This window comes from Callithrix jacchus, chromosome 2, assembly GCF_049354715.1.
Source record: "Callithrix jacchus isolate 240 chromosome 2, calJac240_pri, whole genome shotgun sequence".
NCBI lineage: Eukaryota > Metazoa > Chordata > Mammalia > Primates > Cebidae > Callithrix > Callithrix jacchus.
Window position 1 is genome coordinate 86,466,482 of NC_133503.1, and position 17,140 is coordinate 86,483,621.

Consider the following 17,140-nt stretch of genomic DNA (forward strand, 5'->3'; position numbering starts at 1 on the left):
ACCACAACACAAAACATTGTTCTTTTCTGATACGATAAATAAAACGAGGCCTCGAAGACTAAACATTTTTATCAGGTCCATTTTCCACTTTTATAGGCAAAAATCAACTTTGCACTCAGTTAGAAGGGCTGAGCTGGACATAAGAAGGCAGGCAGGTTAGTGCATCCCCCCTTAGTGATGTGATCCAGCTATCTGGTTATTGTAAAAGCTCATTTGAAAAATGGGGCATTGACTAACAGATAAAGGGCATGTGGGCAGTAGCTTTTACAAGGTCTCTGCTTCCTTGGCCTTCTCTCCTTTACCCTCAGCCCCATTCTAACCACCTCTTCATTCAGATATTCTTAATGAAAAAATTTTTCAAACTTGGGATGCAATTAGAACAAAGCTGCCTTATGTCACTACACATCTCCAAAACACCAATATCTCAGATTCAAGTTTGCTATTCCATTTATAAAAGATTTTAAAGAGTATATTGCCCATTCTAAGGCAGCTCCTTTAAGGATAACATATTGATTACTGCTTCACATATTTTAATTTGGTAAATGCAAAACTTTATCTATGTTGTGTTATTTCTCCAAAGTAAATAGAAAATTAGAGGAGGCAGTTTTTTGCTTCAACTCAGACTTCAGCATTCCATAAATGAGTCCTGGTCCTTAGACATTTTTTTGAAAAAGTCTACAATGGTCATTAACACCAACTCAAATAAAGTAGCCTAAATATTTTCTTTTAAAATTTAACTTATTTGTTAAGCCTTAACTGTGAGTCAACTATTGTTCTAAGTCATCTACATCTAGTTTTTGCAACAACCCTATAACATAGGTATAAAATGTCATTTAAGTAAAATTTGTTATTACTGGCTGGGCTTGGTGGCTCATGCCTGTAATCTTAGCACTTTGGGAGGCTAAGGCAGGAAGCTCGCTTGAGCCCAGGAGTTGAAGGCCAGCCTGGGCAACCTAGTGAGCCCCGGTCTCTATTAAATACATACATACATTAATTGATTAATTAATTTATTACTATCCTCATTTTAGAGATAAGGAAACTGAGGCACAGAGCAGTTAAATAACTTATTCAATGTCTCGCAGTTTGAAATGGCAGAGAGGGAAACTAAGTCTGAAGAGTTTGACTCAGGCTCCTACTGCTTCTCAATTCCACAATTCCATTTACTTAAGGACAAGGTAACCACAAGAACAATATTACTCACCTGAGCTGAAACCAAGAGCCTGCAGAGAACTCATGTTGACAGTGTACACCAAGAATAGTGAGACTGTATTCTCAACAGGGGCTAAAGTCTGAAAGCTCCTGAAACAGGATACCTTTATTCTTGCCTCACTACATGTTTTGCTGGAAGTTGGACACCTTCCTATTCTCTAAATCTGCCTTGTCCAACATAGTACAGCACTCGCCACATGCTGCTATCAAGCATTTGAAACATGGCTGGTCCAAATGGAGACACTCTATAAGCATAAAGACACCAAGTTTCAAAGAATTACTACAAAAATAACAAGTTGTCTCATTAATAATGTTTATAAAGATTACACGTTAGAATAGTATTTTGGATTTATTGCATTAAATCAAATATATTATTATAATTCATTTCACTTTAATATGGCTACTAAAAATTTTTAAATCTCCCTGTAGCTCATATTTGTGGTTTGCATATTTCTTTTTTCAATTTTAATTATTTATTTATTTTTGAGGCAGGGTTTTGCTCTGTCTGGATCATAGCTCACTGCAGCCTGAAACTCCTGGGCTCAAGCGATCTTCCTTCTTCAGCCTCCTGAGTAGCTGGAACTATGGCTGTGCACCACCACACTTGGCTAATTTTTTAATTGTATTTTGTAGAGACGGGGTCTTGCTTATATTGCCCAGGCTGGTCTCAAACTCCTGGCCCAAAGCAATCCTCCCACCTTGGCCTCCCAAGCATGTGGGATTCCAGGCGTGAGCCACCACACATGGCTAGCATTATATTTCTATTAAACAATGCTGCTCTAAACTCATCCCTTAATGCCAAACTTTGTATGGCGGAATCATTAGCACAAATCTATAACCCTGACAGGGGAAACAACTCCAAGAACAGCAGTTCACCTCCCGGGAAGCTTCATTCCCACCTCCACGTAAACTCTTCTCCCTTCAAAACTCAGGTTTTTATGTCACTGACTCCATTCCCTGACCTTGAAGTACTCACTGTCTTTGGTCTGATTTAGAAAAAGCCTTGACCTGACCCTGCTTTTCCTTCATGCTTTTATGACTTCTCTCCCTCTTTTCATAGTCAAAGCATCTGGCAGGGTCCTCACTCTCTCCTAGCTTCCTTAATCCACTGTAATCTAACTTCCGTCTCCCAGTGGCCCTTTATTCACCTCATTCTCCTGACCTCGCTACCCTCTGTAGAATTGCCATTGAGTCTCTAGAACCACACAGCAGGCCTCAATTGAGCTGAGCACCAATCAGATACTTGGAAGACAGGAAAGAATCTTACCAAGTTCTGCAAACAAAACAAGGAAGTGGCACCAACCTTCCCACTCCATTCTCCCACCTGGGGTCCCAAAAAGGAGGTTCTCTCATTATCTAGGAATAATTTCACTCAAGGCAGATGTGGCTCGTTGCAGCTGTAATGGACCCTCCCAGGTCAGCCATCATTCCCTTGTGTGGATTCCCCAACTCCTTGCTCCCCCAACACCTTGCCTGTACAGGAAAAGCAAGATTCAGATTGAGTCTCAAGCATCATCGGAACTGAGTGGACATCCAGCATGTGTAGCAGCCATCTTTCAGAGCATAGCCTGAGGGCTCCTGCCCATAGGAGCAGGACACCAAGAGGGGAGTCCAGTGGGGAATCACCATCCGTTGGCCTATTGGCTTGAAGATACCATCAGTGGAGTAAGAAGCAAACTCGGGCAGAATCAAAACTCTTACCCCTGGCTACCAGGAGAAAGTGAAACTAGAACTAGCTTGAAAAGCAAAAACACAAGTTAACCAACTCTGGGTTGGGGGTGGGATAGGTTTCCTGTAGGCAGAAGATCATGAGACTCAGAGCATGGACGTCCCTGGTTCTCCTGCAGCTGGGCAGTGAGTGAGGCAGTTCAGGAGTGCTGAGTGGAGAGTTAGGCAGAGATGAGACAAAGGATACTAAATTGTATCTTTTATTTATATTTTTCTTTCAGCTACTAACTACAGTTTCTAAAGTTCATATGTTCTTTTCAGAATCTCTCATGTCCATCCCCTGCACTGGCCCAGTCCAGACCTTCATCCTGGCCCATAGCCACAGTCCCATACCTGATTTCAATCAACCCTCTTTGGAAACATTCTACATACCAAGATATGTTTAATCAGCATGGTTTCCTCATTTTCATATCACTTTGCTGTTCATTAACATTCTGTGCAACCTTGTTTATTTATTCACAAAGTTCTCAGGTTTCAGAGTCTCTGGTCTCACTCCCACCTAATATTGGAGAAATACCCTTGGCGGATCTTGGAGAAATACCCTTGGCAGCCCCACAGGCACTGCTTGAGTAGTGCCAGTGACAGAGCCCTCTCTCATCTCTACCCCTCCCCTGAAAGCAACTCATACTCTCCCCACCAGAATGTGCCCCTTCTCTTCCCAATGCCCATCAAAAGTCTAAGGGTTGACTTTCACAGCTTCAACAATGGCAGATGCCCACCCTCCAGGAGCAGAAGGAACAAAGGTGGTCCTCCTCAGGGACCTCCCAACATGGCTCTGCCCCATGTATCCAGAACATTTCCACTCTCTACCCACCACTGACCTGCTGCACATAGGACCCTGCTCCCTTTCTAACCCCCATGGTATAATGTTCATTTATATCTTTTTAACTTTTCTGAGGGTAGGTTCCTTGACAAAGCCCTATCCTTTCCATACATTTATTTTGAAGCCCTAGCCTTCAAAATACAGCTTAAGCATCATCTCTTGCAGACAGTCTTCTGGGTACTGCACTCCACTCCTCCTTGATCTCATTTTCAAAATCTCCATTCAAAACAAGCTATTACCATAGAGCATTCATTATTGACTCATAGGTATTGTGTGATTTTGTGCAGAGCTAAACTAAAAACTCCTTGAGGTCTAGAATCATACTTTATAGTTGTCAGTGGTCTGTAGCAGGAACAAAGCAGGCACTCAAATACTTCATTTACTGGGCTATATTGATTAATCACACTACTTGATAACATAAAGATAAACGCTTTGCTTCAAAGTGTTGAAGCAAATGTTTCAGTGTTGAGACTTTATGTTGAGAAGAAGATCACAAGAGGTTTAAATGGCACTGATTTTTAAATAATCTCCAGCTATTTTTTAATGAAACTATTCCTTAAAATTAACTATTTTACAACATTACCAGTGTTAAGCAATTAATTAGTTCAAAATATGTTAAGGTACCTTCAAAAACTAATCTTTTTCATTTTTATACACTGACATTATTAATGGCCAACAAAAATGAATGCATCTCTAACATAAAGCAAAGCCTGCTTTTAAAAAACCTTCCAAATCTCAGCTGGAAATATTGAAGAATAAAAAATAAAAAATAATTTTAAAAACCTTCCAAATCTAAAAAATTATAAAATATATACACTGTCAAAATGCCAGTACTGTGGCCAGCTCAAAAACCTACTGCCTACCCATATTCATCTAAGAAAATCACTTGAAGAAAAGCAATGGGGCCAACCGTGGTGGCTCATGCCTGTAATCCCAGCACTTTGGGAGGTTGAAGCGGGTGGATCACTTGAGGTCAGGAGTTTGAGACCAGCCTGGCCAACATGGCAAAACCCCGTCTCTACTAAAAATTCAAAAATTAGCCAGGCTACTGTAGCTACGGTAGCTGGGATCACAGGCACCTGCTACCACGCCAGGCTAATAAGGCTACTTGGGAGACTGAGGCAGGAGAATTGCTTGAACCCAGGAGACAGAGGTTGTAGTGAGTCAAGATTTTTAAGACTGTCTTAAAAAAAATAAAAGTGTTCCTCATGTCCTGCTTGCAATAAAGAGGACTATCATTCTTCTCCTGCTTTTCAGACCCAGGATGAACAATTATTTGTTAGTATGAGTAACCTAACCTGATACATGCCTTGCACTGTGCTAGGTGCTTGGCATTTATTATCTCCATTATATAATTCTCCTGACAATATCTGGTGATAGCACTCCTCCGTACAAAGGAGGACACTGAAGCATGTGGAGGCATATCAAGGTGAGAAACCAGTCTGGCTTCCTTCTGCTCTGCTGCACTCCTAGACTGCATAAGCCCCAAGAAAATCATGGCAAAATATTAAAGAAGGTTTCTTTAAAAGTGTATATCTCAAACAACTCTATGCACATGAACTAGTAAACCTGGAAGAAATGGATAAATTCCTGGACTCCTGTGTCCTCCCAAGCCTAAACCAGGAGGAAGCTGAAACTATGAATAGACCAATAACAAGGTCAGAAGTCGAGGCAGCAATTAAGAGCCTACCACACAAAAAAAGCCCAGGTCCAGATGGGTTCACAGCCAAATTCTACCAGACATACAAAGAGGAGCTGGTACCATTCCTTCTGAAACTATTCAAAATAATCCAAAAAGAGGGAATCCTTCCCAAATCATTTTAGGAGACCAGTATCATCCTGATACCAAAACCCAGCAGAGACCCAACAAGAAAAGAAAACTTCAGGCCAATATCCATGATGAACATAGACGCAAAAATCTTCAATAAGATATTGGCAAGCCGACTGCAACAGCAAATCAAAAAACTTACCCATCATGATCAAGTAGGATTTATCCTGGGGATGCAAGGCTGGTTCAACATACGCAAGTCTATAAATGTAATTCACCACATAAACAGAACCAAAAACAAAAACCACATGATTATCTAAATTGATGCAGAGAAGGCATTCGACAAAATTCAACAGCCCTTTATGCTAAAAACCCTCAATAAACTCAGTATCGATGGAACGTATCTCAAAGTAATAAAAGCTATTTACGACAAACCAACAGCCAATATCATACTGAATGGGCAAAAACTGGAAGCATTGCCTTTGAAATCCAGCACTAGACAAGGATGCCCTCTTTCACCACTCCTATTCAATATAGTACTGGAAGTTCTAGCCAGAGCAATCAGGCAAGAAAAAGAAATAAAGGGTATTCAAATAGGAAAGGTGGAAGCCAAATTGTCTCTATTTGCAGATGACATGATAGTATACCTAGAAGACCCCATTGCCTCAGCCCAAAAACTCCTGAAACTGATAAGCAACTTCAGCAAAGTCTCAGGATATAAAATCAATGTGCAAAAATCACAAGCATTCCTCTACACCAATAACAGACTTAAAGAAAGCCAAATCAAGAATGAACTGCCATTCACAATTGCAACAAAAAGAATAAAATACCTAGGAATACAACTCACAAGGAACGTAAGGGACCTCTTCAAGGAAAACTACAAACCACTGCTCAACGAAATCAGAGAGGACACAAACAGATAGAGAAACATTCCATGTTTATGGTTAGGAAGAATTAATATCATGAAAATGGCTATACTGCCAAAGTAATTTACAGAATCAATGCTATCCCCATCAAGCTATCATTGACTTTCTTCACAGAACTGGAAAAAACCACCATGAACTTCATATGGAACCAAAAGAGAGCCCGCATAGCCAAGTCAATTCTAAGCAAAAAGAACACAGCGGGGGGCATCACACTACCGGATTTCAAACTATACTACAAGGCTACAGTAATCAAAACAGCATGGTACTGGTACCAAAACAGAGATATAGAACAATGGAACAAAACAGAGGCATCAGAGGCAACACAACATATCTACAACCCATACAATCTTGGATAAACCTGACAAAAACAAGCTATGGGGAAAGGATTTCCTGTTTAACAAATGGTGTTGGGAAAACTGGCTAGCCATGTGCAGAAAGCAGAAACTGGACCCCTTCCTGACACCTTACACTAAAATTAACTCCAGATGGATTAAAGACTTAAACATAAGACCTGGCACCATAAAAACCCTAGAAGGAAATCTAGGCAAAACCATCCAGGACATAGGAGTAGGCAAGGACTTCATGAACAAAACACCAAAAGCATTGGCAACAAAAGCCAAAATAGACAAATGGGACCTAATCAAACTCCACAGCTTCTGCACGGCAAAGGAAACAGTCACTAGAGTGAATCGGCAACCAACAGAATGGGAAAAAATGTTTGCAGTTTACCCATCTGACAAAGGGCTGATATCCAGAATTTACAAAGAACCCAAACAGATTTACAGGAAAAAAACATACAAGCCCATTCAAAATTGGGCAAAGGATATGAACAGACACTTTACGAAAGAAGACATATAGGAGGCCAACAATCATATGAAAAAAATGCTCATCATCACTGGTCATCAGAGAGATGCAAATCAAAACCACATTGAGATACCATCTCACGCCAGTTAGAATGGCGATCATTAAAAAATCTGCAGGCAACAGATGCTGGAGAGGATGTGGAGAAAAAGGAACACTTTTACACTGTTGGTGGGAGTGTAAATTAGTTCAACCATTGTGGAAGACAGTGTGGCGATTCCTCAAGGCCTTAGAAATAGAAATTCCATTTGACCCAGCAATCCCATTACTGGGTATATATCCAAAGGACTATAAATCGTTCTACTATAAGGACACATGCACACGAATGTTCATTGCAGCACTGTTTACAATAGCAAAGACCTGGAATCAACCCAAATGCCCATTGATGACAGACTGAATTGGGAAAATATGGCACATATACACCATGGAATATTATGCAGCAATCAGAAATGATGAGTTTGTGTCGTTTGTAGGGATATGGATGAATCTGGAGAACATCATTCTCAGCAAACTGACACAAGAACAGAAAATGAAATACCTCATATTCTCACTCATAGGCAGGTGATGAAAAATGAGAACACATGGACACAGGGAGGGGAGTACTAAACACTGGGGTCTATTGGGGGAAAAAGGGGGGGGGCAGCCGGGGGGGGAGCTGGGGAGGGATAGCCTGGGGAGAAATGCCAAATGTGGGTGAAGGGGAGAAAGGAAGCAAAACACACTGCCATGTGTGTACCTATGCAACTGTCTTGCATGTTCTGCACATGTACCCCAAAACCTAAAATGCAATAAAAAATTGAAAAAAAAAAGTGTATATCTGCATGGGCTATCCACAGACACATACATTTTCTCCATAAACATGAAATATTAATATTTGAGCTCTACAGAATTCTGGGTAATCTATTTTATGGCATCATATTTTCCATTTGTTGAAACTATATTATTAATCAGTTTTAATAGAGTGTCCCTACTGGACACTATAAGAAACAATTCTAAACAGTTCATGGATAAAATAACTCAGGTCAAATTCTAATTCAACTCTATAAACCCAAAATCCCTTTGCCATACTGAAATTTTGATCAAATGTTTACTTGAAAGCATTACTTTTGTTGTTTTTGTTTTGCTTTAGTTATACAAGAACAGGAGAGAGGCTTATGGTATTAACTATATTCAGATCATATAAGCCTAACTCAGGCACCTCTTTGTAGAAATTCAATATAAAGATTTTAATTTTTAGAAACAAATACCAATACTAGCTACTATAGAACCAATTATGTGTTAAGGGATTGGCACTTATTATTTCAATTGGGAAAAACAATTCCTATTGGTCATGAAGCAGTTACTATTATCTCCATTGAAGGAAGCCAAGACTCAGCATTTATGCAATTGGTTACCATTCAACACATGGTTAGCAAGTGGTAGGGTCAGGGGCCTGTCCAGGTTTTCTCAACTCCATAGTTCACTCTTCAACCACAATGCTACTTCATTTCTCCCAAAAAGCTGAAGAACCTCCTCCCAAAAAGGTGAAGTTGCAGAATAAACATAACCCTAGCTTCTTTCTGATTCATAAGAGCTGGCCCTAATGCTGTGTGGCCCAGTATCAGAACAAGTAAAATATGCTACACACTGGTCAGCACCCAAGGGATACACATCAATACACCTACTTGAACAATCTCACCTATTTAATGCTCACACCTTGGTTTGCCAATATGTTAGCCAACAAGGAAGCATGCTTAGAGTCTGCTCTGCCAGGATATCTCACCCAGCCACTTTCGTCTTTCACAAGATTTCTTCACTGTATTGTATAATCCCTTCCCTTCTGGAAAGGGACCAACCCAAGATTGTGAAGGCAGACAGTTCCGGTAACATCAGCTGATCCTCACTTAGCTAAATGTAATCTGAGGTAGGCATTTCACATGCATTATTTCATTTAATCTTGGATGACTCTACAGGGTTGCATAATAATCTTAATCCATTTTTTTTTTTTTGAGAGGGGTCTCACTCTGTTGCCCAGGTTGGAGTGCAGTGACATGTTGCCCAGGTTGGAGTGCAGTGACAGAGGCCACAACCTCTGCCTCCCAGGTTCAAGCTATTCTCCTGCCTCAGCCTCCTGAGTAGCTGGGACTACAGGCATGTGCCACCATTGCTGGCTATTTTTTGTATTTTTTAGTGGAGACAGGTTTTCACTATGTTGGCAATCCTTTTTCAAGATAAGGGAATTGAGGTTCATATTTAATCTTGCTAACATAATTGTATTTATATGTTCATATTTCCATGGAACAATACAGGATGGGTTGATTTAACTTCAGCTCCACTATATACTGTGTTCACATATAAAAAGAATCCTGGCCGGTGCAGTGGCTCTCGCCTATAATCCCAGCACTCTGGAAGGCCAGGGTGGGTGGATCACCTGAGGTCAGGAGTTCGAGACCAGCTTGGCCAAAATGGTGAAACTCTATCTCTACTAAAAATACACACAAAAAAATTAGATGGGCATGGTGGGGCGTGCCTTTAATCACAGTACTTGGGAGGCTGAGGCATAAGGATCATTTGGACACAGGAGGTGGAGGTTGCAGTGAACTGAGATCATGCCACTGCACTCCAGCCTAAGTGACAAGAGAGAGAGACTCCATCTCAAAAAAAAAAAAAAAAAGAAACCCTACTGAAAGTGATAGCATTTCCAAGGCCCAGTACAGTGCCTGGTAAAATTAAGGTCTTGAAGAATCATTGGTTAAATAAATGAATCTAAGTAAATATTGGAGCTGACAAAATTGTGCCTCACACTTCGTAACTGTGCCTTCACCCAGCCCTCATCTACTGCCACCTCTTACAACTCCTGCCTGGCACTTCTGCCTGACTGTCCCTGCCAGCCCTCTCTTCAGCCCCAACCAAGCACCCAGCATACAAACACGCTTATAGCAAATCACATAAACTCTGACCTAAACTTCCAATTAAATAGGCTGCCTGCCTCCCCACCCATGCATTTAGAATTCTCTAGGCCACAGAAAGATCAGCTTCACAGAACTGGCCTCATCTGAACCTGAACAAACACTGACAGGAGTCTAAAGTCCTACTTTTGCTCAGAGCAAAGCACACATAAATGGGTCTGGGTGGGAGCTGGCCCCATTCCACTGCCAGGCTAGAGCTGTATATGGTGATACAGTCGGCCCTCATTATCTGTGGATTCTGCAGCCACAGATTCAACCAACTGTGACTAGAAAACATAAGGGGAAAAGAATTCTGAATGCATACAGACATTTTTGTTCACTATTCCCCAAATATATAACAACTCTTTACATAGCATTTACATTGTATTAGGTATTTAAATAGTCTAGAGTTGATTTAAAGTACATGGGAGACTGTGCATAGTTTATAGGCAAATACTATGTCATTTTATATCATGGACTTGAGCATTCATGGATTTTTGTGTCCATGTGGAGTCTTGGAACCAATCCACCATGGATATTGAGGGATGACCATACTTACAAATTCAGGATTGGTTCTTTGGCCTCTTCTAAAAAGTACTTTTTATAAATGGAGAAAGTAGGAAAATAATACAAGGTTTTCCTTGAGAATACCACTAGCGCCTACAGCACAGAAAGGTAGCTGGAATTTCACCTAAGTATTCTGTGATTAATAAATAGCTGTTAATAATTGGTTTAACCACAGAATCACCATTCTTCATTTTTTCTTACATACAATGTGGCTGGGACACTACAGATGTTATTCTCTAATTTAAAACCACTGCAGGGATCTTTTGATATTGCTTTTATAAAAACTTAAAGCAGTGAATTAAATTTGCAATAATTCTAAAGTGAGAGAAAGAGAACAATTATCATACTGATGAAAGGAAGGTAAAATATATGATGATGTATTAGCTCCAACTGGCAAAAATTTTAATTAGAAATATCAGTAATAACAATAGCTCCTTGTTGTGAGGTCTTTGTGCCTGGTACTTACAGGTGATCCTTATGAGAAAAGGGAATAATTATTTTAGGGAATGAGGCTTAGGGAAGTTAAATGACTTGTACAGGTTTCTCTGACTAGTCACAATGCCAGAACGTGGAATCAAGTCTTTCTGGCTCCAGAGCTTAATAATGACACTCCTTAGAACTTCCTGAAGCAGGCTGAGGTCAGAAAAGCTTTCCTTAAGTTCATTTGTTTATAAGCCAGTCCTAGATGCACTTTTGCGGTATCAGAATGTGAACCAGTCCTTTAAAGCTTTAAAACAAAGCTGACGTTTCTCCTTTATGCTGAATATACACGCTACAGGGCATCTTTTCCAAACAGGGAAGCTAACTACCCCACAGTTTGCAGGCTTAGCTACAAATTAAAATCATCTGGAGAGTTTTTAAACAGTACCAGAGCCTGAGCCCCTATGGCATGAGAATCTCTGGGGACAAAGCTTGTTAATGTGTGTTTTTAAGTGTTTCCCAAGAATTACTGAACTAACTTATTAATAATATGTGCTGGGGCACGTAATCTGCCTTAACGATCTCCACAAGCATCCTGGGACATCTTCAGTGCAGTAGTTCTCACCTTCCACTGTTCATAAGACTCACCAAGGGACCTTTAGAAAATTTTGATGCTCAATTCATACCCCAGAACCATCAGATTCTCTGAGGGTGGGCCAGAGGCATCAGTAGTTTGTAAAGCTCTCCAGGTGATGCCAGTGTGCTGCAAGGCGTAGCTCCATGGCTTTAGCAGCTAGCGACGTGCACCAGAAACCCAAACCCTCCTTTGGTGTTCCAATGTGCCATCCACCAGCAGCACCACCACATCAACAGCCTTTTTCTCAAACTCCCTGCCCTCTCCCTTAGGGTCAGGCCCCTGAAGTGGTACTAACACCCAAAGTTTCTCCATGTGCCAGGCACTTCCCCCAACTCCCTGCACATGTGCATGCCGGCATATGAGAAATGCTGCATGAGTCTCCCTTCTGTCCTTAATAATCATTCCTACGATTGGATGATTCATTCCACATGGAAACGGGTTTGTCATTCTTCCACCACTTTCCATTTTATTATCTCCACTTCCGTTTCTCACTTATTAGCATTTTTAACACTGTCACTACTTTTGCTGTTACGTACAATATGGGATTAATGCTGTTCTGGATTCATTAAATTTAGGTACAAAGCTGCAGGCTAAGGAACAACACTGAAACCAAGTGTTGCTGGCTGAAACTAAGCTGACATCCCAGACCCACTGCTATTCATTAGATGTGGGCAGGGTTGAGGTCCTCTTTGTTTTGCAGGGCACCTCTGTTTACAACTGTAGAAGTTCATCACAGAATTCTATGTTTTGGTTTTTTGTTTGTTTGTTTGTTTTCTGAGATGGAGTTTCACTCTTGTTGCCCAGGCTGTGGTGCAATGGCACAATCTCGGCTCGCCGAAACCTCTGCCTCCCAGGGTTCAAGTGATTCTCCTGCCTCAGCCTCCCAAGTAGCTTGGACTACAGGCACACAGCACCATGCCCGGCTAATTCTGTATTTTTAGTAGAGACGGGGTTTCTCACATCACAGAAAGTTTTGAAGCAGCAGAGCTTCATGTTGCTTTTTGATTACGTGCAGCTCCTTCGGATGCAGAGCTCAAAAGGTTATACTACATTTCCAAGGCACGCATTTTAAATAACAACAAAGATCTTTATGGTTATTAAAGACTGAAAAGCTCTGTACATCGCCGTTCTAAAGTTCTAAATTATATGAAAATTCTCACGAGGCCTAAATGAAAAATATTGCATACTACAAGCAAAATGCTTTTTACCCAACAATATTTAAATGCAAAAGAAGCAGCATTCAGGGTGAAGATATCCTCTCAAAGGGCAAATCAGGTGTTGATTAAAGCTTCCCTAAAATTATACTATTGTGGACTACTAATAAATGGCTGACAAAGTTAATCCCTGGCATCATCCTGCAAACAATCCCCCAACCACATACAAATAACAACATCAGTAAAAGAAAGCTCATACCACTAAGAAATGCATCTGCCTCATAAAATAGTTCTGAACTAGGTAAGACTTTGTCCATTACTTTGCTTTTTTCAATGCTATCTCAGACTATTTCTGCAAAACTGTCAATGGAAAAAACATAGACAATGAATTTAGAGTCTACGATGGAAAAAGCAGATTTGATTTCCATACAAATTATGAGATAAAATGTAGCAATAATACATTCCAATAATTTTTATGGGAAGAATCAAGATTACTGACATTTTAAGTAAGATCTCTACTAATGTCCCAAGTTAATTTCAATCCTGTTCATAATCATTGGTATTTAAGAAGAAATGTCAGGATAATATTTAAAAGTTAATTAAAAGCAACATAAGCACTTCTGTCAGTCAAGCATGACCTCTGCTCTACAACACATTTAAATGCATGTCACCTTGACCTGTAACACAGCAATGTAAAAAATTTTGGTCAATATAAATCAAATGTACACTAATTTATTCAGCAGGTATCCTGGTATCTGAATCAACATCAGAAATCTAACCAGTATTTGTTATTCTGTTATTGACAAAAGGAAGCATATTTAAATGATAACAAGTACTCATGGGTGTCATTTGGAAGTTAAATTGTTCCCCAAGGACAGCCTCCATAAACAGCTACATTTAAAGGTCATTTACCACCAAATTATGAACAACTGTTGCATTTATTAGCTCAGGCTCAATAGTTTGGAAGCTGCAGTCATCAATTTTTACTGACAATGAGATCTAATTGTTCACCAATAATAAACAAGGAAAACAGAACTTTTTAAAAAACTTATCCTGCACTATACTCACATTTTAAAAATTTGGTTGCCCACTTTCCACAGGTATGCATCTGAAGAAAAACCCTCCAACTGCAAATAAATATCAGATAATAAAATGTAAAAATGGTTCTCATTTTATATTTATCTGAACAAAAAGGAGAAAAGCACTACAAAGTTTATGAAGGAAGAGTGCATTTCACTTTTGGAAGGTGGTATAATGATTAATTTTACGGGTCTACTTGACTGAGCCATTGGGTGCCGAGATACTCAGTCAAACATTACTCTGGGCGTTTCTGTGAGAGTGTTTTTGGATGAGAGTCATATATTTAATTCTGTAGGCTGAGTAAAGAATATTATCATTCATAATGTGAGTGAACCTCTTTGAATCTCGGAGGCAACATATTTCTCATTTGGACGTGTTATTTCTGTCCATTCATCAAGTGACTTGAAAAGCTTTTAGTTTTGAGTGGGTTTCAGAATACGGACAGGCTCTGCAATAGGTCCGAGCTGCCATACAAACTGCTCTGCTACTTGGGCCATATGAACCAGCAGATCCAATGGTGCCTGAAGTACCGGTGGCAGATACGGATGCTGTCTGGAGTCTCTGGCGGGTTGCTAGAGGTGAACTGCAATGCAGGTTCTTGAATTTTGGAGCAAAGCCCTGCCAACTTCTGTGGATAATTACTCTGCTTTTGAGAAACAGCTCGTACCCTGCTACTGGGTTTTAGTAGACACTGAATGCTTAACCATGGGCCACCAAGGTACCATGTGACCTGACCTGGCCATCATGAACAGTGTGTTATCTGACCCATCAAGCTATAAAGTTAGGCATGACCAGCAGCACTCCATCATCAAATGGGAAGTGGTATATAGGAGATGAACCCAAGCAGGCCCTGAAGGGGAAAGTAAGTTACAGAAAGAGGTGGCCCTAATCCAGCTACACTGCCTTCTCTCTCCCAGCCTGCACCTATGGCCCCATGGGGAGTTCCCAATGATCATTTTGACAGAGGAAGGGAAGACTAGTGCCTGGCTTACAGCTGGTTCTACATTATAAGCAGGTACTACCTGGAAGTGGACAACTGTAGTACCACTGTCCCTCTCTAGGGTATCTTTGAAGGAAAACGGTGAAGAGAAATCCTCTCTGTGGGCAGAACTTCAGACAGTACATTTGATGGTGAACTTTCTTTGGAAGGAGAAATGGCCAGACATGTGATTATAGAACAATTCAGGGGCTGTGGCCAATGGTCTCAATGGTCAGGGACTTGGAAGGAATATGACGTGGAAGACCAAGTCTTCCAAGAAGACCTACATGGAAGACCTCTCTAAACGGACAAAAAACTGTGAAGATATTTGTCTCATGTGAATGCCCACCAAAGGGTGATATCAGCAAATGAAGATTTTAATAATCACGAGGATTTGAATAAAATGACTGATTCTGTGCATACAAGTCAGCCTCTTTCCCCAGTCACCACTGTCATTAGGCAATGGGGTCATAAAGCAGCCATGGTGGCAGGAATAGAGGTTATACAAGGGCTCAGAAATATGGATTTCCACTCACCAAAGCCAACCTGGCTGCAGTCACTGCAGAGCACCCAATCTGCCAGCAGTTGATCAACACTGAGGCCCTGATATGGCACCATTCGCTGGGATGATCAGCCAGACACCTGACAGCAGGTTGATTACATTGGATTGCTTCCAAGATGAAAGGGGCAGAATTTTGTTCTTACTGGAACAGACACTCTGGATATAGATTTGCCTTTCCTGCACACAATGCTTCTGCCAAAACTACCATCAGTGGACTGACAGGATACTGTATCTGCTCTCATGGAACTGACTTCATAACAAATGAAGAGAGGCAATGGTCCCATGCTCATGAAATTCACTGGGCTTACCATATTCCCCATCATCCTGAAACAGCTAGCTTGGTAGAATGATGGAATAGTCTTTTGAAGACTCAGTTACAGTGCTAGCTAAGTTGCAATACTTCACAGGGTTGGGTTAAGTTTCTTCCCAAGGCCATATATGCTCTGAATCAACATATAACGTATAGTGCTGTTTCTCCCATAGCCAGGATTGATATGTCCAGGAATCAAGGGGTGGAAATGGCAGTAGCACCACTCACCATTATCCCTAGTGACCCCCTAGCAAAATGTTTGCTTCCAGTCCACAGGACTTTATGCTCTGCAGGCCTAGAGGTCATAGTTCCATAGTGAAGAATGCTTCTACCAGGAGACACAATGATACCAATGAAATAAAAGCTAAGGCTGTTGCCTAGCCACTTTATACTCTTCATGTCTTTAAATCAACAGGCAAAGATGGGAGTTACTGTGCCATGTACTGCTCTGCCATGTACTGGCTGGGGTGATTGATCCTGCTTACCAAAGGGAAACTGGACTACCACTACTCCACAATAGATGTAAAGATCTCCTGTCGAATACAGGAGATCTCTTCGAGCATGGTATTAGTATTACTGTACCTGTAATTAAAGTCAATGAAAAAACTGCAGCAACCCAATTCAGGCAGGATTACTAGAGCCCAGACCCTGAGGAATGAAGGTTTGAATGACCTACCAGGTGAAGAAACACAACCAGCTGAGGTGCTTGCTGAAGGCAAAGGGAATATAAAATGGGTAAGGTATTTATAAATACCAGCTATGGCAGGGCATGGTGGCTCACACCTGTGTTCCCAGTACTTTGGGAGGCTACAGTGAACAACTTTATATCTTTATGAATTTATGGATACAGACTAAAAAGTTGAAAGGCTGTCTCAAAGGGTGTATAAATATCTTATCTAATAAATTAAATATCTCATCTAATAAATACTGCCAAATTGACCTCCAAAATAGAGTTTCCAACTTTCAGTCTCACCAATAGTGTGTTGAAGAACCTGTCTCCTCTCACCTCCATGTTCAAAAGGACTGGTTTTTAGCAAGCTCTTCCATTTTGCCTATTGAATTTAAAAAAAAAAAAACAAAAACTTGTTTTACTTTGGGTTTCTTCAATTACTAGGGAAATTGATTATCTTCTCTTCCTTTTTTTCTCTTTCTTTTTATTCTTTTGTAACGTGTGCCCCTGATGTTTCTC

The 17,140-nt window shown here is 40.6% G+C and overlaps 1 protein-coding gene and 1 long non-coding RNA gene across 11 annotated transcripts in view; both read right to left on the bottom strand.

The window, feature by feature from the left end:
* LOC144581407 (uncharacterized) overlaps window positions 1–14,073 on the bottom strand; it is a 47,145-nt gene extending 33,072 nt beyond the window's left edge. Inside the window, exon 1 of the long non-coding RNA XR_013532121.1 lies at window positions 1,202–14,073. This is a non-coding gene — a long non-coding RNA (uncharacterized LOC144581407). The remainder of the gene's footprint in view (window positions 1–1,201) is intronic.
* Window positions 1–17,140, bottom strand: part of SNX24 (sorting nexin 24) — a 178,669-nt gene that overhangs the window by 136,507 nt on the left and 25,022 nt on the right. For 4 of the 10 annotated variants that reach the window (XM_035291004.3, XM_078365001.1, XM_078364998.1 and 1 more), the window contains one exon: window positions 16,925–17,003. The exons of 2 other annotated variants lie outside the window; for them this stretch is intronic. In XM_035291004.3, coding sequence (XP_035146895.1) covers window positions 16,925–16,963 — 39 coding nt within the window. In that variant the 5' untranslated portion in view covers window positions 16,964–17,003. Of the gene's footprint in view, window positions 1–14,088; window positions 14,148–16,924; window positions 17,004–17,140 lie in introns of all 10 variants that reach the window. 4 more of the 10 variants (XM_078365002.1, XM_054252013.2, XM_054252015.2 and 1 more) reach the window with 2 other exon arrangements.